Consider the following 27,853-nt stretch of genomic DNA (forward strand, 5'->3'; position numbering starts at 1 on the left):
CATAAATAGACAAGCCGATCACATCCAGCTCACTCTTCAACGGTTCTCATTGCTGAAAATCGGAAGCTGGATGTCCAGAGGCGCATGCGATCGTTCCCCTTGTGCGTAAGTTTTCTCCGCAATCATATTGTCTTTCTTGTTATTATGGGCCATATCTCTCTCTCTCTCTCTCTTCTCTTTCTCTCGTATTCTCTTAAACGTAATAGTATTGTATTGTATTTCATGTGTAGTTACCTGGTTAGTTAGTCTATGTTATATTGTAGTGTGTGACTTGTAATTGTATTATTCTTTTTCAAGTATAACATTCATATTAGGCGTTAGACCCTAAGCACGGTATTTGTGTATTTCTTATAGTGTTAAGTATTCTCAGAGCGTCGGTGACGCTCGAACAGCTTTTAAGTTAATAAGGTTACACGGTGTTGCATCTACACTCAATCTCTGCACCAAGGTTTACTGCATAATACACTGTTTTATGGTATAGTTACAAAGGTTTAACATTGTGAGCGTCTGCGCCGCTGGTGATCTCCTCGTGGTCTCGAGCGTTCGCATCGCTATAGCAAATCATTACGTTAGTCGGCAGCCAATAGTGTGCCTGCCTGTGATCTCTTGGCCGTGAGCGAACGTGACGCTTGAGCGTCTCGACCTCGGCTAAGCGATTGCTACGCAACGTGCGTACCCTTACGGTACTCCATACGTCAATAGCGTACAGTGTTCTTAGGCCTCTTAAAGGGTTTTAAATAAGATAAATATTTAGCTTTATCATGGTGGTCACAAACCTTTTTTTCTTGATATAGCTCCACTATTAAATGGTTGAAGGTAGGCACTAGCTCTGACCTCCATGGATATAGCCACCCCCATAACACAGGCCACACCCCTTATGTAGACCACAGCCACATCACACTATTCACGCCATCTGTCGAGGCACACAATAGGCCCAGCTCCATTATGTGGACTTTAATCTGCTATAACCAGCGCACGCTGCCTCAATCCTCCTTTCTGGCTCTCTTACCATAAGGAGGCGTAAGTGTAAATTGCACCTTAAACTACATTTGGATGGATGCCTAAAGAAAGAACAAAACAAAGAAGAACTCTGTTAAAGATCAGACATTGTACTTGGTGAAAGATGAATCCATAGTATATATTGGTAATTGCATCTTGTTAGCAGAGGGAGTGGAAGGGGCGTTCCACATTTAAGCAATTTCAGATGTAGTCACTATAACAATATGTCCTAAAACATATCAGTCATGTGAAGGGATGTGGTAGATGCCATGTCACAGAAAGGCATTAGATTACACCCCATAACTCTTAGTCAAAGTGCCTCTCACTTAACAGTGGTTTTATTTATTGCTAGCCTGTCATTGATGCCAAATGTCATCTAATTTAATCAGCTAGCGTAGTTGGTCTGTTCTAAGTGAATCGTATAATTCAGAGTCATACAGGGAATGAATAGAAGAACAATCAACCTGAAAACATGGCGTCAGGAGGACTACACTCAGCTCACTTCTGTGAGTTTGGTTACCCCCATCTCAAGCACCCGCTCCGTGCACTGTCTGGACACGTCTTTCTTGGATATTACCAAATTACTACTTTGATTTTGGAGTTTATTGACTACTCATTTCTGTCTCATATTGTGAGTATTTTACATTTCACTGCTTTCAAACCCCTTCCCCAACTCCCCCATTTTATATTCACCCATACTGGTAAGAATTACCAATCTATATTGCATCTACTTCCCACACTGCTCACTCAGGTTCCCCCTCCCTCACCAGTCTTATTGTACCGGGCCTACCCACCATACAGTGGTTGTAGATTCCCTCATACCCACTGTACATTTTAGTAGGTTTATGCTTCGGCACCTCAGTACCAAAAAGCCATCTTTTTTTATAGTACTTACTATTTATTAAATTAGTCTGCTTACGGTCATATCTACTCATGGTGACTATACTTTTCTCTCTCCTTCACATACACCCATTCCCAGATCCTACTCCCCTGACATCAAACCTCTCATTCACCAATGCTCTTCCGTCCCTCCCCTTGTCATGCTCCCTCTGGCTTACAGGTCAGTTTGCAACAAGCTGACCCCCATCCGTGACTTTATTTCCAACTCCCTAATCCTCCATGCTTTTATGCCTGTCCAGCTGCTTATCCTCCCTCATCCCCAAACCAGGCGGTTGTCATAGAGGAAGAGGTCCCCCAACCGCACCTGTCCAGACTAAGTTGTCTCCTTCTATGACCAGGCCTCCACTTCTCTGGTGCCTCAACTGTTACTATGAACCTTTCATGGACCACTTCCCAACCTTAGCACTCTTCTCTGGCGCTCTCTTGTCAACTTCCTTCCTTTCAGGTTTATTCTCTCATTCTAAAGCTCAATTCACTTGCTGAACAATCTTACTTCAAAACGACCATCTACTCCCACACCTCCTACCCTTTCTAACTTAAATTCAGACTCTACCAAAATAGATGCCATCTGCCATGACACCTTACAACTCCCTCCTACTATGACTGCCAACCTTGTTCTCCTTTAGTACGGTCTCTGAGGCAGAGATCCACGTTCTCTCCATATTCCCCCATTCCCTCTGATCTCCTTCAATCCCACCCACCTAAAGTATGCTCCCACACTGCCCACCGAGTCAACTTATCTCAATCTTCTGGCAAGTTTCCTTAATTTTTTAAGCTGTCCTTGGTCTGCCCAATTCTTCAGAAATGCTCTTTTGACCTCTCCTCCCTTGCCAACTACCATCCCATCTCTCTTATCCTCTTTGTACACCACAAGCTTGAGTATGGAGGAAGCCACTTCACCTCATTTCTCTCCTCACAGTCCTTCCTAGACCCTTTTGGTCTCTTCATTCCACTGAAACTGCCTTAAACACAGTCACCGATAATATAATCATGGCCAAATCCAAAGGCCAGTTCTCTATCCTTATATTCTCCTGGTTTCCCTCCTACTTGTTAAGCAGCTCCTTCAGTATCTACATTCACCTACATCTCCCCTCAGCTTTTCCTTCCCATTGAAGTCCCTCAGGTTCTGCCCTTAAACTCACCAAGGGAATATATGTAAAATGGTAATAGAAAGAGGCTCTCAGTTCCTTTAGACTTTGCTATCACCGTTATGCTGACAATACCTAAATGTACCACTTTTCTCAGGACCTCTCACCCTTTGTGTAACCCCCTGTATGTTACCCATCTCATTCTGGATGGCACAACACTTCCTGAAGTCAGATATTTCTAAAAGAAAAAAAAAAGGATTTTTTTTACTCACTGTAAACCTTTTCCTTAGAGTCCATCTGGGGGATGCGGTTTCATTACCTCTGGGTCAGATTGTGGGCTATGGAGTTTGGCACCAAAACTAACTTCTATCCCCAGCAGGAGGTTGGGGATAGAGGAGGTTGGGGGCTCAGACTACATTTAGCATAGCCGCATGGAGTAAAAACACAAGGAAAAATTCTATTTCCTCTTTCATCCATCTGGGGGATGCTGCTTCTTTTCCTCTGGGAATTCACAAAGCAAGCTAAGAAGGTAGGGGTGGAGATACGTCTGGCAGGGTCGCATGCAGAATTGTCCGGTAAGTGCGTCCTCCATACCAAACAAACAGGAAACTGTAGAATTTGGGAAAGATGTGCACAGACGACCATTCCCAAGGAAGCACCAATAGCATGAGTTGAATGAGCCCACAGTGGGGTTGGAACAGGCAAATTGGAAGACAAATAAGCCTGATGAATGGCATACTGATGTGTCCTCTTACATCTTTGCTCTACAAGTCGCGTTACACATAACGCGTGAGTGCCATACGACTCTAGCACCAAGTGTTTTTTTTTGCATTTTTCCCGCAAAAATGCATCTTCAACGTAAAGTAATATAATAAGACGCACAAACAGCTTCTGCTGATTAAACGGATATGCAGCATGCTTATATTCTGTGTGTTACTGCGACTGTATTTGCATAATAAATGCTATGCTACAGTGTTTTCATGGATGCAGATAGAGCCGCAATTACACACACACAATATAGGCATGCTACAAATCAGTTTAATCAGCAGTAGATGCTTGTACTTCATATCACATTAATTTGCGTCTAAGACGCATTTTCGTAGAAACAAATGCAAAAACTACGCTCTGCACTACAGAGTCCCGCCACGGCATGGCGTGACTTCAAGAGCTGTTTAGCGTGACTGCAGCAAAGATGTAAGAGGACACATCTGTAAATGACCCAACGAGCAATGGTGTTTTTAGAGACCGGAAAACCCAGTTTTGGAGAACCTATAAGAACCAAAAGATTTTCCGTACATCTAAGAGGAGCCGTAGAAGTCAGATAAATGTTTAAAGCATGGACAACATCTAATAAGGCCAGAGAAACGGAATCCGGAGAAGAGGAGGCTGGAGACAATGCTGGAAGAACAATGTCTTCATTGAGGTGGAACGGGGACACAGCCTTAGGGAGAAAGAAAGGTTTTGTCCGTAGAATCACCCTATCCGAATAAAAAATGACCTACGGAGGTTTGCAAGATAATGCCGCCAACTCAAGAGACCATCTGAGCGGATGAAATTACCAAGAGAAACACCACCTTTAAAGTATGGAACCACAGGACAATGCAATCAAGAGGATCAAAAGGAAGCTTCTGAAAAGCTGTCACGACCAAATTCAAGTGTCAAGGAGGGACATAGGGAGGCTGTATATGCAGATCTCCCTGAAGGAAACACTAAACAACGTAATGTTGGCTAACTTCCTATGGAAATGGATAGATACAGTGTAAATCTGTCTCTTAAGAGAAGAAAGGAGACCTTTTGTGAAACCGTTTTGGAGAAGGGACAACAGACGCAATTAATGAAAAACCTCAGCTGAAAGGTTCTTATGTTCGCACCAAGAAATGTACAATCTCCAAATTCAGTGATAAATTTTAGAAGTTACCGTTTTAGGAGACGGAGACAAACCTTTCGCCTTTAGGATGCTGGTTTTAAGTGCCATGCCATCTAAGCCAGTCGAGACAAATCATGGTGGCGACATGGACCTTAAAGTGGTAGAGCTGGTAGAGGAGGCCGTCGGTAAGGGGCCGTGGCCAACATGCTCTGAAGCAGGACATACCAGTGCCGACAAAGCCAATCTGAATCAAGTAGGATGACTGAAGAGCCTTGCGTCGAATGCATTGAAGCACACATAGCCAGAGGTGGAAACAAGCACCTGAGATGAAACTGGCAATGGGCTGCCAATCCACAAGAGCTGCATGAGGTTCCCTGGAGTGAGCGCCGTACCAAGGAAGCGTCTTTTTCAGATGAGACACTGTGAGATTGATGTCGAGCCTGCCCCACATGGAGGCCATAGTCAGAAACACCTCCTGCTTAAGTTCCATTCCCCGGGATGAACAGTGGGTTGACTGAGGAAATCCGCTTTCCAGTTATCCACCCCGAGTATGTATACGGCCAAAATGGCCAACGGAGTATGTGAGAGACCTCTCATGGCTCTCCAAGCTCAGAGTCTCACCCTGATTGTTGATAAAGGGCACCGCAGTTGCATTGTTAATTAGATGCGGACTGGATGACCCTGTAGTAAATGTAACATCTAGACTTTGGACCACAGTCCTTTAAAGTGTAGATGTTAAAACACAGCACCCCATCCCCTGTGACTGGCATCTGTGGTAACAATGTTCCAGGTCCCGCTGGTCAAATTCGGAATGTGAAGCCACCACTAAAGAGACAGATGGAACAGTCTGCCCATCCTCAAGTCGGTCTGGGACTTACACCACAGATTGTAGTGTCCGAGCATGGAACCTGGAAAATGGAACTGCCTCGAACGCCACCACCATTTTGCAGAGTAATTGCATGCAACAGAGGACTGACACCTTTGGTAGCTGCAGGAGAGTACGCATTCTAGACTGGATATTCTGAACGTTGCCATGGGGAAGGAAAGCCCGCTGACACGTGGTGTCTAACAGAAGGCAAAGAAACACCATCCTCTGCAAAGGAAGGAATCTGGATTTGGGGGAAGTTCACCAGCCACCCAAAGGACTAAAGGGTGTCTAAGGGTCAGCTGCAGTTGTTGACAAAAAAGGGTGTTAGACGGAGCTTTTATCAACAAATTGTCTAAATATGGAATTATGTTGACCATATCTCTTCTCATCAAATCAATCATGTGAGCCATTATTTTTGTGAACAACTTGGGGGGCCATGAACAGACCAAAGGGAAGGGCCTGAAATTGAAAATGCCAGGGTCCCACAGCAAAGCGCAGAAGGGGAGGATGTCCCTTCCAGATGGGAACATGGAGGTAGGCGTTTTTGATGTCTATGGAAGCCAAAAAAAATCACTGGTTTCCATGGCATTGATGACTGAGCAGATTGACTCCATTTTGAAACTTTCCAAGTAAAGGTAAGAATTCAACAAACTTAGGGGGTAATTCTGAGTTGATCGCAGCAGGAACTTTGTTAGCATTTGGGCAAAACCATGTGCACTGCAGGGGAGGCAGATATAACATGTGCAGAGAGAGATTTGGGTGTGGCGAGTTCAATCTGCAATCTAAATTGCAGTGTAAAAATAAAGCAGCCAGTATTTACCCTGCACAGAAACAAAATAACCCATCCAAATCTAACTCTCTCTGCAAATGTTATATCTGCTCCCCCTGCAGTGCACATGGTTTTGCCCAACTGATAAAATTTCCTGCTGCGATCAACTTGGAATTACGCCCTTAAGCTGAGGATTGGATGGAAGAAACCATCTGGTATGCCCACTAAAAAAAAAAAGACTGGTGTAAAAGCAGAGACCCTGTTGATGGGAAGGAATTGGGTCAATTACTCCTAAGTCAGAAAGGGAAGAGACTGCCTGAAAAAGAGCCTGGCTCCTGGAAGGATCCTGAGAAAGTGAAGTGACGAAGAACCTGTTTGGCATGTGTTCCTCGAGATTCAGAATATATCCCCAAGATGTGACTCAGCTCTCCCAACGATCCAGGCTTGAATGGAGCAAAATGTCCCAGAAGACTAAGTGGGCCCCCACTACTTGGGGACAGACCGCATGACTCTGAGTGTCATGCGCAAGGGTTATCAGTAGTCTTTGGTCCAAGAAGATGGGTTTCCTGGGCACCATGGCCACGGAAGGCTCCTCTATGGGGAAAACAGGAAGTACCCTGAAAAAAAGAGCCCCTATGATAGGTCTGAAAGGACTGGAGCCTGGCAGGTTTAGACTTAGGCACCGAGACTGGGAGGTAAGGATTTTTGCCTTCAATGGCGCTGATCCAAAAAGAAACTGCACTCCAAAGGGCAACCGCCTCCAAAGTATGTTTTCCCCGGAATCAGCTGCCACAGCCAAGGTAATGCATTATTGACATAGAACAGAGCTTCAGTAAGCTGTTTCGTCAAAGAGATAATCTAAGAAAGATCATCAGACTGAATACCAGACGCACTCCGTGTCATCCAATCGTCAATTGCGGATGACAATTGTGGATGTGGAGGCATAGCACAATCAGAGTGAACACTGATTTGAGAACCGCTTCACCTTTTCTATCTGCATAATCCTTCAAGGTAATGAACTGCACAGTAGGAATAACGATCGCCTTTGCTAACCGCGTGATGGGTGCATACACTTTTGGCGTGACCTCCTACCGTTTTGTATTATCAGCAAAAGGATAAAGACATTTCAGTTGTCCGGGATCCTGAACATTAGCACCAAGTTTGAGCCAAGCCTCATGTAACACTTCTCCAAAATGGGAGAAAGGTGGGGAAAAAGCAATATGCTTCTCTTATCGTTTGAAAAGAGAAGCTGAGCTTGATTCAGCCACTGTAGCATCTTTGAGTTGCAGTGTCTGGCGAACAGTATCAAATAAAAGCCCGACTCCAGAACCTGTAGAATCATCTTCTCATCCAGAAATATCCTCCCAGTAAGGATCGAAGTCACCATCATTCAGAGAAAAATCATTCACGTTTGGGTAATCACCATGAGATGCAAGAGAGGGAGGCACAGATCGATGCTTAGTGGCGGTAGACCCTAAAGATGCAACCATTCTATTTAAGGAAGTAAATAATAGGATTTTAATGACCTACCGGTAAATCCTTTTCTCATAGTCCATAAGGGATATTGGGGAATCTAGTAAGATGGGTATAGACGGGGTCCAAAGGAGCCAGTGCACTTTAAAATTCTTAAACTGGATGTGCTGGCTCCTCCCCTCTATGCACCCTTTCACAGGCAGTTATAGGTAAAAATGTGCCTGAAGGAGAAAGGACATATATGAGAGAAGGAAATATAATAACAGAGTGGTGAGATTTACATACCAGCACACCACTAACAATAACAAGGAGCAACGGCTGGTAACAACAACAACAACAACAACAACAACAGCAACAGCTGAACAGGTAACCACATAAGAACCTGCAGAAAAGTCAATGCACTGAGGCGGACACCCAATATCCCTTATGGATTACGGAAAAAGGATTTACCGGTAGGTAATTAAAATCCTATTTTCTCTAGCATCCATAAGGGTTATTGGGGAATAAAGTACAATGGGGACGTCCCAAAGCTTCCAGAACGGGCGGGAGCGTGTGGAGACTGCTGCAGCACCGCTTGCCCAAACTGGGTATTCTCTTTGGCCAGGGTATCAAACTTGTAAAACTTCACAAAAAAGTGTTCTTCCCCGACCAGGTAGCAGCTCAGCAAAGTTATAAGGCCAAGACTCCACGGACAGCTGCCCAGGTAGAGCCCACTGATCTCGTAGAGTGGGCCTTCGGAGACTTAGGAACAGGTAAGGCTGCCGACACATAGGCTTGTTGAATAGTAAACCGAATTCAACAAGCAATGGCCTGCTTTGAAGCAGAACAACCCTTTTTCTGTGCATCATATAGCACAAACAAAGAATCTGTCTTTCTGATCCGAGCCGTTCTCTTGACATAGATCTTCAAGGCTTGCACAGCATCCAATGCTTCCGGAGGATAAGCACCAGAACTGGACGGAATCACAATAGGCTGATTCAAGTGAAACGCAGAGACAACCTTCGGCAGGAACTACTGCCTAATCCGGAGCTCCGCTCTGTCCCCGTAAAAGACCAAGTATGGACTTTTACACGTCAAGTCCCCCAATTCTGAGACACGTCGAGCAGAAGCCAGGGCCAGTAACATCACCATTTTCCACGTGAGGTACTTGTCTTCCACAGTCATCAGAGGTACAAACCAGGAAGACTGTATAAAATATAACACTACATTCAGAATCCAGGGTGCCGTAGGATGCACAAAAGGAGGTTGGATGTGGAGTACCCCTTGCAAGAATGTCTGAACTTCTGGCAACACTGCCTATTTCTTCTGAAAGACTTTAATGGAACCCAGACGTAAGCCTTTATCCACACCAGCCTGCAGGAAACGTCCCAAGTGAAACTCAGCAGGCGGATACGTGCGCTCCTCGCACTAAGAGACATATCTTCTCAAGATATGATGATAGTGTTTTGATGTTACCACTTTTCTTGCCTGTACCATGGTAGCAATAACCTTTTTGGAAAGGCCCTTGTGAGCTAGGATGTTCCGCTCAACCGCCATGCTGTCAAACGAAGTCGGCGTAAGTCCGGGTAGACGAACGGTCCTTGTCGAAGAAGATCGCTTCGTAGTGGCAGAGGTCTTCGATGGACATGTGTTTTAAGAGGGTCACCATAGTGACCAAGGGCATATTCCCCAAGAGGCCCCCTGAATTTGAGTGACCCAGGAATGAATGGCATGGGTCATCCAGCAACCCGCAATAACCGGCCTTTGTGATACACCTGCTGCCATGTAAATAGATTTGAGTGTAGTCTCTATTTTTCTATCCCCAGGATCCTTCATGGTAAAGGAGCCCGGGGCAGGCAGCACCGCCTTTTTGGACAGGCGAGAGACTGACACATCAACTTCCTGGGGGTTCCTCCCAAAATTTCCTACCTTCAGGAGCAAATGGGAAAGTGTGCAAAAATGTTTTGGACACTAGGAATTTACTAAGATGGGAGTTCTATTTAAGATGGGATGTTGCCCATAGCAACAAGATTCCAGGTATTATCTTCTAGAAGGTGCTAGATAAATGAGAAGTAGACACTGATTGGTTGCTATGGGCAACATCCCATCTTAAATAGAACTCCCATTTTAGTAAATTTACCCCTTGGAATTTTTTGTCTGGATTTTTCCAGGCCAGCTTGAATATATTTAACTCTGCAGAATCATGGAAAGTGACATTAAGCTTGTTTTGTTTAAAGAAAAATGACTGCTGTGACGCCACGTCCTCTAGAGGGAGCTTTAACACGTCCCATATAGCCAGAATAGTGCTGCACTCCGGAGGAATAAGCAGACGCTGAGCTAGAAATTTGATCAAATTTCTGCCTCAGCATCTGCTTATTCCTCTGGAGTGCCACACTATTGTTTGTATACAAGCGTGCGGGGATCTTCAACACAGCCGTACATCTTGGTCAATGGAATAAAGGGTTCCGGTATGAATGGTCGACCATGTTATGGTCGACAGTCATTAGGTCGACCACTATTGGTCGATATTGGCATGGTCGACATGGACAAATGGGGGCGACACATGAAAGGTCGACACATGAAAAGGTCGACATGAGGGTTTTTTAAAACTTTTTTGGTGTCGTTTTCTGCGTAAAGTGACAGGGAACCCCAATTAGTGCACCGCGTCCCCTCGCATGGCTCGCCATGCTGCGCTCGGCACAGATTACCGTTCCCAATCATAGTCCACGTGGATCGTCAAGTATGGAAAAGTTCCCAAAAAGAAAAAAAAAACTTGAAAAACTCATGTCGACCTTTCATGTGCCGACCATGTCAATGTTGACTAATAGTGGTCGACCTAATGATTGTCAACCATAACATGGTCGACCATCCAAACGGATACCAAAATGAAGACACCCAACCGACTTTTCAAACATTTGAATCTAAAGGCCCATACACACTTGACGATGCACACGTCGTTAACGACCGTCGTTAACGACTTCCCTTGAACAGCTGAGCAAACGACATGAGCATACACAGTACCAACGACCAAAGACCATAGACCATTCATCGTTGAAGCACCCAAGCTGAACAGTTTATTAAAATAATGAGCTGGGAACAGGGCTGGTGAACAGTGGCTTGGTCGTTGGTCTTTCGTCGTTCACACCATACACATTCAACGACGTCTCTGGTCGGTAACGACCATAGTGGAAATTGAGCATACATGCTCCACAGATAAGCGAGGGTCGTTAACGTCCCACGGGGCCGCGCATCGGTGGTCGTCGGATGCATACACACTTGACGATATAATGAGCGACGTCGTTGATGAGGGCTGAAATGAACGACGTCGTTCATTTTATCGTCAAGTGTGTATGGGCCTTAACCCTTAGTATTTATTTATTTAGTACCAGTTATTTATATAGCGCACACATATTCTGCAGCGCTTAACAGAAAATATTTGGCCAGTCACATCAGTCCCTGCCCCAGTGGAGCTTACAATCTATAGTCCTTACCACATGTACATGCACATACATACACACTAGGGTTAATTTTTGTTGGGGACCAATTAACCTACTAGTATATTTTTGGATTGTGGAAGGAAACCTGAGTACCCGGAAGAAACTCACGCATGCACGGGGAGAATATACAAACTCCACACAGCCATGGTGGGAATCGAACCCATGACCGGAGTGCTGTGAGGCTGTAATGCTAACCATTACACCATCCGTACTGCCCTCTAGTTAAATAAAGTTACAAACACAGGCACACTTATGCTGGGTACACACTAGATGATACGCTCCAGGAGTGATATCGTCGATGTTTCACCTTGACATCCCTGGCAAACGTGGTAGTGCATACACAAGATACTTGGAACATTAGGGTACATTTTGTAAAGTGCCATTTGCATTATGGTTTTCCCAAAAATACTATATCTTCTTTCTTAAGGAATTGAACACAATCACAGTGCTGGTTGATAAATTATACTTTATTTTTTTATAAAATCGCCATTATATAATTTTTTTATTGATAGAGGGCCCCACAAACCTTAATCCGGCCCTGCGTAGTATGAATGAAAAAAGATGGCCACCGACAATCACCTGGTGTGTGTGTGTGTGTGTAAGTAGTGTCCACAGATAATATACACAATGCTATCAACAGAAGTATGTGAAAGCCAAAGTAGTGAATACTGAAACACAGGTAGGATGTTTTAAATCAGTGGTTCTCAACCTCGGTCCTGAAGTACCCCAACAGTTCATGTTTTTCAGGTCACCTAGCAGTTGTACAGGTGTATTCATTGCTCACCGACACATTATAAAAGACCCACAGGTGGAGCAAATTATTTCACTTGCAATCCTGTGAGGAGACCTGGAAAACATGAACTGTTGGGGGTACTGTAATGGTTAGCATTACTGCCTCACAGCACTAAGGTCATGGGTTAACTATGTTGGAGTTTGTATATTCTCCCCATACTAGCGTGGGTTTCCTCTGGGTACTCCCGTTTCCTCCCACAATCCAAAAATATACTGGTAGCTTAATTGGCTTCTGACAAAATGAACCCTAGTATGACTGTGTGCGCGTATAACTGTGCTAGGGAATATAGATTGTAAGCTCCACTGGGGCAGGGACTGAGGTGAATGGCCAAGTATTCTCTGTAAAGCGCTGCGGAATATGTGTGCGCCACATAAATAACTGGTAATAGATAAATATATATATATATATATAGTACCAGTCAAAAGTTTGGACACACTTTCTCATTCATTTGAATGAGAAAGTAAATATATATATATATATATATATATATATATATATATATATATATACACACACACACACACACACACACACACACACTGCGGAGGGCACCTGGTCAGTTCTCCTTTGGGACAGCTTTTGAGTGTCAGATCGGTTGGTGTGTGTGTGTATATATATATATATATATATATATATATGTGTGTGTATATATATATATATATATATATATATATATACACACATACACACACACATAATACATATATATCTCTATCTCCTTTGTGAAAAGACAAAGCTGGTGGACAAAGTACAGATGTCTGTAGTAGTCCCAATATACTTGCTATTCTGTAGCCACAGTGTGCAGAGGATGACAGGAAGCGGTCCCCCAGCATGCTGTGCTGATTGAGAGCTGTAAAATGACACCAGTACATACAGATCCCACCTACAGAGTTGTTTGGGGGTGAGACTAAGCGGCGCTGGTAGCTGGGAGCAAGATAATGGCACAAGAGGTGTAAGAAAATGCCGGCCCACGGAAAACCTGAGGGCGGTGCTTATGTGGTGCCTGGAGGCTGACATAATGGTGCCAGGATCAAAGCCAATGTGGGGGCAGAGCCAAGTGATGCCAGCAAGCGTAGATCAGTTACAGCGATCTCCCAAGGGTCCTGCTGCCGCTGTCAGCCAAGTCTGTAACCTGCTTCCCGCCTGCTGCAGACAGGAGCACCAAAGCAGCCAGCACAGCAGGGATCCGGGGAAGCCAGGCATAGTAGAGCCGCACGCATTACGGCAAAAGAGTGCACAAAGTGGAGCAAGCATAAGAAGGGTCACAGCCCAGAGCTACCTAGGTGACATTGGCTATTCCTACCTGGCCCAGCGCCTCCTCCGTTTCTGTGAGCCGGCGAGAGGGGGAGACCCAGAGACCTAAGCGGTGTAGTAACTCCCCAGAGGAGTCAGATATAGAGTTCACAGAAGCCCTCTAGCCTAACTACTCTCACTCTCCTTGTGTTTGTCGCCTGTAAACAGGGTCTAAACACAGAGTCCAAAAGCAGCAAATAAAGAAAATAAACCTAACTAAAAGGTGCAAAAGAATTGTGCCTTCACTCGACGGCACAAAAACTAGACTGAGGTGCTGCTGGTGGTGGAGGGAAATAGTAGCGGGGGTTGGGGAGAGATAATGATGCAACATCACACAGATGGATGAAAGAGGAACAATTATCTTTTCCCTGATACAGAGATAAGAATTTATGGTATTATATTAGCCAATCCTGTGCAATTGCTCTCCGATTCTTTCCAATGATAACTTTGGAGGTGGTGGAATAATCGAAACAGCTTGAAAACCTGATGCCTGTGTGTGTGCGTGTAGGCTCTTACACAACCAGGACAGAAAACACCAACAAGTTGCATAGAAATATATATTTTATTTCATATAAAAACCAAAAAAAGGTAAATGCTATAATATCACACATTTCCACAAATATAATTGTAAAGCAATAGCATATTAAATTGTATTCTACTTTATATACACCGGTATAATAGAAATAAATTACTTTTGCATTATTTTTGGGATACAGTTTAATTATACAGTTTAATGAGAAATAATCAGCAGATAACACTCTGAGAGCTCACAGTTTTTGTGTAACTTTAGCACTCCAAAAATACTAAATGTCCATCAATCCAATATCAAACCTGGAATATTACTGCTATTGGTTAAAAAAGGACTACTCATAATGACTTGGTGTTGGGTATGGGATGCTGGCGGGCAGGTTTCCCGGCCGCTAGAATGCCAGCAAGGGGGTGAGCACAACGCTGGAACGCTGAGGACTCAGTGGATCGCCACAGGTTCTATTTTCACGCTATGGGTGTAATGGACAATAGCCCCTGTTAGCCGGGATTCAGGCTGGCAGTATTGTCAGTGGTCAGGATTCTGGTGTCTGTATCCTGACCGCCAGAATCCAGACTACCGGCAATGTAACTACATCCCATGGCTGGTGCTTAATGCTTTATGTAGCACATTTTTAAACACTCCGGATTTTTGTAAAGACGATGGACATCATAAATGAAAGCAGTGGAGTTCAGGGGACAAAAATCTGTATAATGTAAAAAAAAATTAAAAAAATTATATTGACCACTGGTCAAGGTTGAAACAATGGATCACAATTTGCATGTGAAGGAAATACTTGTCTTCCTATTGGTAAAATCATTATTATAAAGACAAAATATACACATAATCGAGAAATCTGCTGCACATAAAATATCAGCTATAAATAACTTCTGTGAAAAGTAGAATCAACAACGCTTTATAGCCAAAATACATATCCGCAAATAATTCTAATGGCAAAGAGAGATCAACAAGCATAATATGAAATAAGGACAATTTATAAGACTATTAAAAAGAGTAATAAAATAGTTCTCAATGAAAGTGTTACTTTGAATAGCATCCCACATAAATCATTGTTTCATTAATTAAGTATGCAGATATCCAGCAACAGAAGAAAACACAACTCCTATTTCTACATGTATCTACATATTGAAATGTCAGGATGAGAGATCGCTGCCATTTCCCAAAGCCTTTGTTTAAAATAGTTAATGTCATATGCAAAAAAAAGTTTTCTTTTGTCATTTTTACAATTATACACACAAGCTGGTATTTAATGTAGATGAAAACGTACTTTTATGGCTAGTTTAAAAAGGTTTTAAAGCACCTGTTAGAGAGATAAAGCATCCACGCTGCCTGCACAGTCACAAGGAGTGCAACTTCTGAAACCCAGCTTCATATTAAAATCACTTTCTTGTATTTCAAACAAATCAATACATCATATCAGAACTGAAATACATATTTAAAACTTCATTGTGATAACAGAAATAATGCATTGCTGGTCTTTACCCAGTCATTCAGTCTTCACCCATGGTGCCATAATTTAAAACACTCCTGTATTACGTGTTATCCTGGGCAAATGTCAGAAGACCTGCCCATAATCAGTGTAGATGGCATTATTATCCAAGCTGCTGAGTGTTTACTTTAGTGCGGCCATGAGCATGGCTGGCAGCTGATTGTTTAGTTGTAAGACTGGTCTTGGAGGAGCCAGAGCGGTGTTTCCGATGGCCAGTATCTGCATCTGCGGAATTCGATGGATGTCTGCGCCGCCCGCATTCTTCAGCTATAGGAGGCTGTAATGCAGGCACATCAGATACATGAGGCATCACATGTAGATTACACAGCACATCAATTTAGAATGGAGGTGAATGTTCTATATAACACCGTAGAAAAACAATGTCAGAGCTGAAATGGCCTGAAAACAATACAGCAAAGGGCTACCCGACAAATTACTGGGATCCAATGCTTGTGTTATGGGCAGCGTAATCTATAAAGGATCACACTGTATAATGTAGTGCTACATACTCATCATATAATTCTGCTAAAGCTTCTTCGTAGGGCATTGTATCTCCTAGCATAATTACTCTGTTCTCCTGTTCTAGCATCCATGCTGAAAATAAGATGAGCAGTGTGATGATGTTATATAATAGGCAGGGACATGGCCCACTAAGGAACATTTGAGATAACTTTCCTAATAGCTTTTTTGTACAAGAAAATGGTGTAATGACCGTTATTATAAAGCATGGGTTCCCAACCACGGTACTCAACTAACGGCACACAAACACTCCATGTTTTAAGGCTTTTCCAACACTTTTATAATGCCGGAATGCTGATACAGGAATCCCGACAGTCGACATCCTGAACACAAGTATGCCAGGGACTCCTATTGTAGGTTTTGACCGTGGGGAAAAGGGGGGAGATTATAAGGTTAGGCTGCGGAGGGAGGGTTAGGCTTCAGGGAGGGTTGGAGGGATGCTAAGCATTGGGATGCCGGTGTTGGTCTTATGACTGAGACCTGGCCCCCTCTGCGTTGTCTGTGGGGAACTCACTGTGTGACAAACAGAACTGCAAGGGATTATCTCAGAGGAAGATAATCTGATGTTCCTCTCTCTATAGAACTGGAAATGTTGTGCATAGTGGGCGAAGTAGCAGAGCAGAGAAAGAAAAGGCAGGCCCCAAAGTTCTAGCTACACAATATCTCCAGTCCTGTGACCTAACTTTATAGCATTTTATTCTATTAACAAGTTTAACGGTGTTTAATAGAAGACTAGCTAAATACCCATGCTTTGCTATGGAATTTCAAGTATTTCCATGCGTATGACTTTCATTTTGAAGGACTTCCTGGTAAACTTAGACCACCCATCCCCCAGCAAGGTAGCATGCAGTAGCACCTGGAGGGAGCAGCCCAGAGACGGAGGGGACGCCCGCAGCTTGGAACCTCCCGGGATCACCCCCTCCCCAAGCCGGGCACAGCAGCCAGCGCAGGGTACACCGGCAGGGAGACATCTGCGTTACCAAGAAGTGGTGCCACCGTGCCCCCCGGTGTCAGTGGCCTGTACAGTGACAGTAGTAGTTATAACGGCGGTTGTGCGGGGGGTGGTCACAGGGAGCAGTGACCCTGATGCGATTTATCATCGCTGTCGCTATGTAGCCGGGGATGGAGCCGCATCACTCTGCTGCAGATCAGTTGGTGGAAAGCGAGTAGCAGAGCGCAAGGAGGATGTTAAACATGGAGAGCGTGGACCGGTTGGATCTGTGTGATAGTCTGTTGACGTGGCTAAGTGTGGAAGCAGTAGTAGCAAGGCTGCCCCACCCCCAGGCTCTGCACACACTGCCGACTGCTGTCATTGTGTTATCACTTGAGCCGGGTGTAGTCTATGCAGGAGCTGTTCCCCCAGGGGTCACTGTGTAATGGGCCTTGTCGGCATAATTTGATACTAATGTCGGTCATTTTGGACATTTTATTTTTCGCCCCTTCTCACCCCCCATGTTGATGGGGGCTGAACTTGGACTTAAATGGCATTGGAAGTGTCACTATTCATCTCCGCGACACCGAAAACTATGGATTTTTACATGTCACCCCCATCCCCTAGGGGAGCTAGGGGTGTCTTACCCCCACAGTATTTTTTCCCCCCCAGATTGTAAGGGATATGTGCACCAAGTTTGGTGTAAATTGCTCCAGGCATTCCAGAGTTATGCTGGAACATACACATATACATCCATCCATATATATATATATATATATATATATATATATATATATATAAATAATCATCTGTTTTGTTGATCTTATACATATTATCTATTTCCATCCACGTCTTTTTGTATAGTAAGGTTCACCCAAGTGTTGCTTTACCATTATCATTATTGGATAGTGCCACACACAGTATGATATCAGCACAATTAGTTGTCAAAGCAAAAGTGTATCTGGCCAGCTTTACTCTTAACCACTTAACTAACGATTTTTCTCCACAAAAAAACGGTCCAAAATTGTCGTTTTTTTTTTTTTTAATGAGTGAATTAGGTGAAGAACATGAATTTAACCTTATCCAAAATGATTTTAGTAAGAAAAAAAAGTTTATATATATGCACAAAATTAATTAGAGGGTGCTCCGTTCACTCCAACAATTAAACCAGCATGTCATACAGATAATCCATTAGCTTTGTAAAGATTTTTTTTTAATTAAAAATATATACACCTAGTTCACAGATAAAAAAGGCGAACCCTTTCCACATACATATAGATTTTAACATATATTCATGTCAAATTGGTTTTGGAGAGGTATCGCTCTTTACAACCCTGACGCGTTTCATCCTGAAAGGACTTCTTCAGAGGGGTAATCTGTACAGTTAATGGTGGACCTTTCCACAGTTCATTTTGGGATCAATACAACACAATTGTGTGTCCCAATATAATAACCTCCACTTTGAGTGAGCGTCCAATGTTCTCTAATGTAAGGTATTAGAGTCCTATGACGTGCAGTGTTCTCCTCCCAAACTGCAATATCTAAATATATATATATATTTTTTTTTATTTTTTTTCATGCTTCTTTTTAATTTCCCCCCTGCCTGAAACGTCGGTCAGGAAGATCTGTAACATCGCAACGTTACTTTTTACTCCCAAGACAGCTGCCAGCTACACAGGAGGGGTCTGGGGGTGGCTGTTTTACACTTTCACAGCGGCTGCCATTGTCTGCAGCCACTGGGTGGGGGTTCCTGCCGTGCTGACTGATCAGCAATAATCGGCAGCACAGCAACACTGAGGGGAGGGTGCAGGGAGGCAGAGGGACCTTCCGGTCCCTCAAAGAGCAGCAGCGGAGGGAAGTTTCCCTCTCTCTATCTGACTGGTCGCATCCTGTGCGACCTGGTCAGATAAAACACTTGCTGGTCTGGTCGAATCTGATGCGACCATGCCAGGCAAGTGGTTAATGCTTTTATATGCAGTTACAGGATTAGGGCCCAAATGTATTAAGTCTTAACAAGAGATAAAGTGGAGATGGATAATGAGAGATAAAGTACCAGCCTATTAGCTTCCTAACTGCCAGTTTGGGTTTGAAAAATAGGAATTTAATACCTACCAGTAATTACTTTTCTCCTAGTCCGTAGGGGATACTGGGATGGTTTTCGTACCATGGGGTATAGATGGGGTCCATTGGAGCCACGGCACTTTCAAAATTCTTCAGTGTGCTGGCTACTCCCCTCTATGCCCCTCCTGCAAACTCAGTCTAGGAAAACTGTGCCCGAGAGATGGACATACTTTTAGAGGAGGAAAATAGATAAGAAAAAGTGGTGAGTTAACGAACCAACACACAATCATGACAAGAGGATAGCCACGCTAACCACAACTTGAAACTAGGGACAGAAACAGCAGACCCAACCGAGAAACACAACAATGATGCTTGCAGGAAATTAAACGACGCACAGAGGCGGGCGCTCAGTATCCCCTACGGACTAGGAGAAAAGGAATTACCGGTCGGCATCAAATTCCTATTTTCTGTAACCTAGGGGATACTGGGATGTCCCAAAGCTCCCAGACCGGGTGAGAGAGTGCCGAGACCCCTGCAAAACCGAGCGACCAAACTGAAGGTCCTCAGTAGCCAAGGTATCGGACTTGTAAAACTTTAGAAATGTGTTCGAACCAGACCAAGTAGCCGCACGGCATAACTGCAAGCTGAGACACCACGGGCAGCCGCCCAGGAGGAACCCACCAATCTTGCGATCTTGTGGAGTGGGCCTGAACAGAATTCGGCAGCGGCAAGGATGCCGAAGAGTAAGCCTGTTGGATGATCAGCTGGATCCAACAAGCAGTAGACTGCTTTGAAGCAGGACATCCGATCTTTGTAGAGTAATAGAGAACAAAAAGGGAATCAGATTTCCGGTGACAAGCTGTTCTCCTGACAGGCTTGAACCACGTCCAAAGATTTTGAAGAAACCGATGTATCAGACAATACAGGAACCACAACTGGCTGGTTGATTTGAAATGCAGAAACGACCTCACACAGAAACTGCGGGCGAGTTCTGAGCTCCGCTCTATCCTCGTGAAACACCATTAAGGGCTCTTACAGGATAACGCCCCCAATTCAGAGAGACACCTCGCTGAGGCCACGGCCTTCCAAGTCAAATATTTCAGGTCCACCCGGTGCAAAGGTTCAAACCAATCTGATTGCAGAAAGGTCAGAACCAGATTGAGGTACAAAGGGAGGCTGAACACGAAGGACACCTTTCAGGAACGTCTGGACTTCCGGAATAACAGCCAGCTGCCTCTGGAAGAAAATAGACAGGGCAGAGATCTGAACCTTAATGGAGCCTAAACGAAGGCCCATATCCACACCTGCTTGCGGGAATAGCAGGAACCTGCCCAGATGAAACTCAGCAGTCGAGTACTGTTGACCTTCACACCAGGAGACGTGGTAATGCCTAGAATATGACCACCTTCCAAGCCTGGACCATAGTTGAGATAACCTTGGTGGGAAGCCCTTTTGGGCTAATATCTCCCTTTCAACCACCATGACGTCAAACATAGCCCCCGTAAGTCTGGATAGACGAATGACCCTTGCAGTAGAAGATTTTTCTGAAGTGGCAGAGGCCAGGGCCAGGAGGTCCGCATACCAGGCCCGGCAATGCCAATCTGGGGCAATCAGAATTGCCTGAATGCTTTCCCTTTTTAGTCTTTTTAGGACCGAGGGAACGAGAGGAATCGGACAGAACAGATAGACGAACTGGTAAACCAACGGTGTCGTCAAAGCGTCCACTGCTGCAGCCTGTGGATCCCTCATCTTTGAGTAGTAGCGACGCAGCTTCTTGTTGAGTCTCGAAGCCATCATGTCGATCAGAGGGCAGCCCCACCATTGAACCAACAGTTGGAACCCCACTTCCCCGGGTGCAGCTCGTGTCTGCTGAGGAAGTTTGCTTCCCAGTTGTCCACTCCTGGAATGAAGATGGCCGACATGGCCCTTGCGTTGCGTTCTGCCCAGATGACTATCCTGGACACCTCTCGTATTGCAGCCCTGCTTCTTGTTCCTCCCTGTTTGTTTAGGTACGCCACCGCCGTGGCATTGTCTGACTGGACCTGTATGGCCTGATGTTGGAGGAGAGAAGCAGCTTGTAGAAGGGCATTGTAAATTGCTCTGAGTTTCAGAATGTTTATTGGAAGAGAGGCCTCCTGAGGTGACCACCTTCCTTGAAACCGAGCCCCCTGGGTCACCGCACCACGACTGCAGAGGCTCGCATCCGTTATTAATAGAATCCAGGTCTGAATTCTGAAATGTCGACCCTCCATGAGGTGGGAGGTCTGCAACCACCATAACAGGGAAATCCATGCTCTTGGTGACAGGGATATCCTCTAGTGCATGTGCAGGTGAGACCCCGACCATTTATTCAGCATATTTAGCTGGAACGGACGTGCATGGAACCTTCCGTACTGAATTGCCTCGTATGAGGCTACCATCTTGCCCAGCAGGCGGATGCAAAGATGCACCAAGATTTTTGGAGGTTTCAGAACGGAGCGTACCCTTGACGGAATAGTCAAAGCCTTGTCCATAGGAAGGAACACCTTCTTAAACACCGTGCCCAGGATCATCTCCAAGAACTGAAGCCTCTGCGAAGGTTCCAGGTGTGAGTTCTGCAGATTGAGGATCCACCCATAATCCGTCAGTAGCCGTGTAGTCAGGGCGATGCTTTCCAACAACCGAGCCTCGGATACTGCTTTTATGAGAAGATCGTACAAGTATGGATCGATGTTCACACCCATCACGCGAAGATGTAGCATCATCTCCGCCATCACCTTTGTGAACACCCTTGATGCTGTGGAGAGACCAAAGGGCAAGGCCCAAAACTGGAAGTGAGTATCCTGCAGTGCATACCTGAGGTAAGCCTGAGGAGGTGGCCACATCGGGATGTGATGGTACGCATCCTTGATATCTAGGGATACCAGGAATTCCCCCTCACCTAGGCCGGAAATCACCACACTCAGGGATTCCATCTTGAACACCCTTCGGTAAGGGTTCAGGGATTTGAGGTTCAAGATTGGTTGGACCAAACCGTCGGTTTCAGTACCACGAACAGGCTGGAACTAAAACTCTTGTTTCTGAGTAGAGGGGAACTGGAACAATAACCTGCGTTTGTTACAGTCGGTGGCTGGCCTCCAGCAAAGCGACTCTGGACACCGGTGAAGCTGGTAAGCCTGACTTGAAGAATCTGTGAGGAGGGAGCTGTTTAAACTCCAACCAGTAACCTTTGGAAATTAGGTCTCTCACCCATGGATCCCGGCAGGAATCCGCCTTAATATGGCAGAAATACTTGAGGCGAGCACCCACCTGAAATTCTCCTTGAATCAGCGGCCGCTCGTCTGCGTGGCTTACCTTAATTTACCTGAGCTGCATCAGAGGCACCTCTGGGTCTGCCCCTAAATCTGGCCACACGAAAGGACTGGAGAGAGGGGCCGGGATACGCACGTCTAGCTGGAGGAACCGCAGACGGCAAAAAGGTGGACTTACCGGCAGTTGCTTGTGAAATCCACTTGTTTAGTTCCTCACCAAACAAAGCTTCCCCCAGAGAGGGGAGGGTAGCCACAGAGCCATGCGCACCGACACAGCCATAGAGCATTAGTTGAGTATGCCGATCTCCTTTATAGCCTCACTCATGAAGTTAGCCGAATCCTGAATATGTTGCAGGAGTATCAGAAGCTCATACTGAGGCATGGTGTCAAAACCCTCTATTACATTACCGGTCCATTTAATAAGGGCCCTTGTGATCCAACCACAAGCAATCGTGGGTCTCTGAGCGACACCCACTGCAGTGTAAATGGATTTGAGTGTAGTCTCGATCTTATGATCTGCAGGGTCTTTTAAGGAGATAACCCCAGGTACAGGCAGCCCAATTTTCCGTGACAGTCTGGACACTGAAGTATCCACCGCAGGAGGAGTCTCCCACACCTTCCTATCCTCAGGGAGAAAAGGGAAGGAAGGCAACAACCTTTTTGGGGGTTTGAAACTTTTTGTCAGGATTAACCCACGATTCTTTAAAAAGCGTGTTTAATTCCTTTGAGACAGGGAATGTAGCATGAGACTTAAGGCCAGTACTCACGGCCCGATGCTGGAGAGATGTGTGCTGAGCGAACCGCTCAGCACACATCGCTCCCGGCGCTCAGCACAGTGTGATCTGTGCTGAGCGTGCGGGGGGAGACGGGGGGGGCGCTCACTTCACCCAGCGGGTGAAGTGAGCGACCCTCTAGATTGGCTGCGCATCGCTATCGCTGTTAGGGCTACACACGGAGCGATCTTGCTGAAAATCTAAGCAATCTAGTCAGATTGCTTAGATTATCGCTCCGTGTGTACCCCCCTTTAGGTTTTACATTGAAAAACAATTCCTCATCAGGTTCTGTCTCCTTATCAGGGATATTCAGGACATCTCTAATAGAATAGATAAGAGCTTCCACTCCCTGACACAGAGCTCTGTCTCCCTTATCCCCCTCAACCTCCCCCTCTTCCAAATCTGGCTCGTCATTATCAGAGTCAGACTGGAGCTCATGGAGCAGCGTGGGTTTTTGGTACACTCACACAGGAACAGGTTAATAACACAGAAAACCAGACAGCACCTGCAAGGATGGAGACAGAGAGGGAGAAGCCAGCAAACATTGCCTCTAAGCTAAAGCAGTGCTTTGCTGGACAGTAGCTATAACCTTAGATTAAGGAAAATATCTGTATCACACATATATATATATATATATATATATATATATATATACACAAACCCAGCCAAATCTCATCCTAACCCTCTGTTCCACGCTCTCTATGTACCTCGTCTGTGTCACCCCTGTCTGTCTACCACTCACCTTTAGAATATAAGCTCTCACGAGTAGGGCCCTCTTCGCTCATGTGCTTATCCTTTCTCTTACTTCAATAATCTTCAACTGCAGCAGTCTTCTGCCACTTGATACTTATTTCAGTGTTATCTGCTGATGTAGCTATGTTTATTTACCCTGTACTTGTCCTATATTGTCTTCAACTGCAAGTTGCTGTTTTTCTGTTGTGAGTATTTATGTACTCTGTAATTGGGCGCTGCAGAACCCTTGTGGCGTCATATAAATAAAGGATAATAAAAAAAAAAATATATATATATATATATATATATATATTATATAAAAACACTGCTCAAAAAAATAAAGGGAACACTTAAATAACACATCCTAGATCTGAATGAATGAAATATTCTTATTAAATACTTTGTTCTTTACATAGTTGAATGTGCGGACAACAAAATCACACAAAAATTATCAATGGAAATCAAATTTGTTAACCCATGGAGGTCTGGATTTGGAGTCACCCTCAAAATTAAAGTGGAAAAACACACTACAGGCTGATCCAACTTTGATGTAATGTCCTTAAAACAAGTCAAAATGAGGCTCAGTAGTGTGTGTGGCCTCCACATGCCTGTATGACCTCCCTACAACGCCTGGGCATGCTCCTGATGAGGTGGCGGATGGTCTCCTGAGGGATCTCCTCCCAGACCTGGACTAAAGCATCCGCCAACTCCTGGACAGTCTGTGGTACAACGTGGCATTGGTGGATGGAGCGAGACATGATGTCCCAGATGTGCTCAATTGGATTCAGGTCTGGGGAACGGGCGGGCCAGTCCATAGCATCAATGCCTTCGTCTTGCAGGAACTGCTGACACACTCCAGCCACATGAGGTCTAGCATTGTCTTGCATTAGGAGGAACCCAGGGCCAACCGCACCAGCATATGGTCTCACAAGGGGTCTGAGGATCTCATCTCGGTACCTAATGGCAGTCAGGCTACCTCTGGCGAGCACATGGAGGGCTGTGCGGCCCCCCAAAGAAATGCCACCCCACACCATTACTGACCCACTGCCAAACCGGTCATGCTGGAGGATGTTGCAGGCAGCAGAACGTTCTCCTTGGCGTCTCCAGACTCTGTCACATGTGCTCAGTGAGAACCTGCTTTCATCTGTGAAGAGCACAGGGCGCCAGTGGCGAATTTGCCAATCTTGGTGTTCTCTGGCAAATGCCAAACGTCCTGCACGATGTTGGGCTGTAAGCACAACCCCCACCTGTGGGCGTCGGGCCATCATACCACCCTCATGGAGTCTGTTTCTGATCGTTTGAGTAGACACATGCACATTTGTGGCTTGCTGGAGGTCATTTTGCAGGGCTCTGGCAGTGCTCCTCCTGTTCCTCCTTGCACAAAGGCGGAGGTAGCGGTCCTGCTGCTGAGTTGTTGCCCTCCTACGGCCTCCTCCACGTCTCCTGATGTACTGGCCTGTCTCCTGGTAGCGCCTCCATGCTCTGGACACTACGCTGACAGACACAGCAAACCTTCTTGCCACAGCTCGCATTGATGTGCCATCCTGGATGAGCTGCACTACCTGAGCCACTTGTGTGGGTTGTAGGGAGGTCATATAGGCACGTGGAGGCCACACACACTACTGAGCCTCATTTTGACTTGTTTTAAGGACATTACATCAAAGTTGGATCAGCCTGTAGTGTGTTTTTCCACTTTAATTTTGAGGGTGACTCCAAATCCAGACCTCCATGGGTTAATAAAAATTATCAATGGAAATCAAATTTGTGTGATTTTTTTGTCAGCACATTCAACTATGTAAAGAACAAAGTATTTAATAAGAATATTTCATTCAGATCTAGGATGTAATATTTTAGTGTTCCCTTTATTTTTTTGAGCAGTTATAAATATATATATATAGCTCCCCCCCTTCTACAAACCCACTTGGTACCAATTGTAGGTGCAGTGGAGGGTCCTTGGAGGAGTAGCGCTTTCCGCATACAGCCAGCAGTGTGATGCAGCAGGAAATGGCGCCTAGAGCTGCTGGTCCCGCACTCCGGGAAGTCCCACCCCCTCAATGGCGCGCAGTGTTCCCTATAATGTTTATACTGGAAAATGTCACTAAAGTGTAGAAAACTGGGTTAAAACCCCTTTTCTATGATAGCGCCAGTGTGGGTACCTGCAGCGGGCAACGCAGCCCCCACAGCGCCGCGTGCCCACCGCTCCCTTATGCCGCCAGTTGAACCGGGGACCCGCTAACCGGGACCCCGGTTTAGTACTCACCACTCTAGCGTCTTCAGCTCTGTTAGGGGTGGCGGCATGCTTTTGGAGTGCGCGCACACCCGGGGGGTATGCAAAACACCACCTCAGGAGCTATGTCCTGTCAGTGGGGATCCGGACCATTAACCCTTCAAGTGGTTGGTCCGCTCCCCTCCCACGATGTAGGCAGACTAGTGCCAACCAGTGCTGCCTGAAAATAATAAACTAACAAAGATTGAAGATAACTCTCTGGAGCTCCAGAGAATGCACACGGCTCCTTGGGCACATTTTTCTAAACTGAGTCTGCAGGAGGGGCATAGAGGGGAGGAGCCGGCACACTGAAGAATTTTTAAAGTGCTATAGCTCCAATGGACCCCATCTATACACCATGGAACTAAGACCATCCCAGTATCCCCTAGGACGTTAGAGAAATTACAGTTAGGAGCTGGTTGGCTGGTACTTTATCACTCTTTATCATTCTATACTTTGTCTCGTTAAGGCTTAATACATTTGAACATATGTCACTTATCTTGCTTACATCAACTCTGAAGTCTTCCAGTCTCTTGAATTTGCTCAGGTGGTTCTGTAATGTAGGGTCTACAGCCAAACTTTTGACTTGTGAATATTTAAGATAGGCCCAAAATTTCTCCAGTCCATACAGCTGACCTATACAAGACAACAGGTTTAGAACATAACCTCAGATCGATAGATCAGTTTCATATGTAATAAATTATTACCAGTTTGATAATCTTTCAGAGTTTCTCCTTGAAAATCCTTGAAGACTTCTGGCCTGAATTTCTTTTCCAATCCATAGCTGTAAAACCTGAACAGGCACTCCAGACCGTATCTGTTGGATGGAAATAGGCGCAGGAGAAAATTATGCCAATATAAATGCAGGATATACAGATGTTCAGTAACAGTGCAGCACAAGGCTCCAGCTCCTCTATCTTACATAGCCACTAGCGTCATAATGCATTGGAAACTCATCTGAACCACGGAATAATTAGCACGTGCAAAACAATGTGAAAGATAAATCTTTGTACCAAATAAATGCATTTAAAATGAAATCTATACAACTTAACTTGAATTATCATTAACACTTCTGGCATTATGTGCACTACAAGTACAGTGAGAGAGGAGACACAAAGCTTACATATGCCTCTGTCTTGGACAAAATAACTTCCTGCTTTGTCATACTGTAGCTGCATGCTATAATCACATATACAGTAATACATACCAAATGCTTACATAAACACAAGTACGTGTTTCGAGCGCAAGAGAGTCCCTTGCGGGGTCACTGCACTCACCACGATGCGCTCGCCACGCTGTGGGGCACGGTGGCGCGCTACAATATATAGGAGATGGGGTGTCATGGACACCCCAAGAGGGAAAATAGTTGTCGGTACGCCGCCTGTAAGGATCCCGGCGCCGGTAGCTGATCGCCATGATCCAGACAGCCGGCATATCAAATGCCTCCCCTTCCTATATCACAAGTTACATAAAAGTCTGTCAACGCTAACAGTGTTTATCTGTAGGGTGTTCTTTTGCATTGTTATATACTTATGCTATTGAGCTAGTAGACATTTTTTATTGAAGAGATTTTTTTTAATTTAAAAATCACACAACTAAGTATGTTCTACTAAAGGAATCCTGAGGTCTCACCACTGGTAGCTATCATGCTGGAACCATTACTTTCATGGCCGAGAGCAGGAGGCTTGGACAGTGCTGAGAAATTGGACTGAAGGGATT

General features: G+C 45.1%; 1 protein-coding gene across 2 annotated transcripts in view; it reads right to left on the reverse strand.

Annotated features, from left to right (window-relative positions):
- Window positions 1-14,069: 14,069 nt before the first annotated feature.
- The window catches only part of LARP1B (La ribonucleoprotein 1B), a 186,867-nt gene continuing 173,083 nt past the window's right edge, over window positions 14,070-27,853 (reverse strand). For both annotated transcript variants that reach the window (XM_063920328.1, XM_063920327.1), the window contains exons 17-19: window positions 26,842-26,951; window positions 26,643-26,770; window positions 14,070-15,839 (exon numbers count right to left, since the gene is read on the reverse strand). In XM_063920328.1, coding sequence (XP_063776398.1) covers window positions 15,666-15,839; window positions 26,643-26,770; window positions 26,842-26,951 — 412 coding nt within the window. In that variant the 3' untranslated portion in view covers window positions 14,070-15,665. The remainder of the gene's footprint in view (window positions 15,840-26,642; window positions 26,771-26,841; window positions 26,952-27,853) is intronic.

Source organism: Pseudophryne corroboree, chromosome 1 (genome assembly GCF_028390025.1).
Source record: "Pseudophryne corroboree isolate aPseCor3 chromosome 1, aPseCor3.hap2, whole genome shotgun sequence".
Lineage (NCBI taxonomy): Eukaryota > Metazoa > Chordata > Amphibia > Anura > Myobatrachidae > Pseudophryne > Pseudophryne corroboree.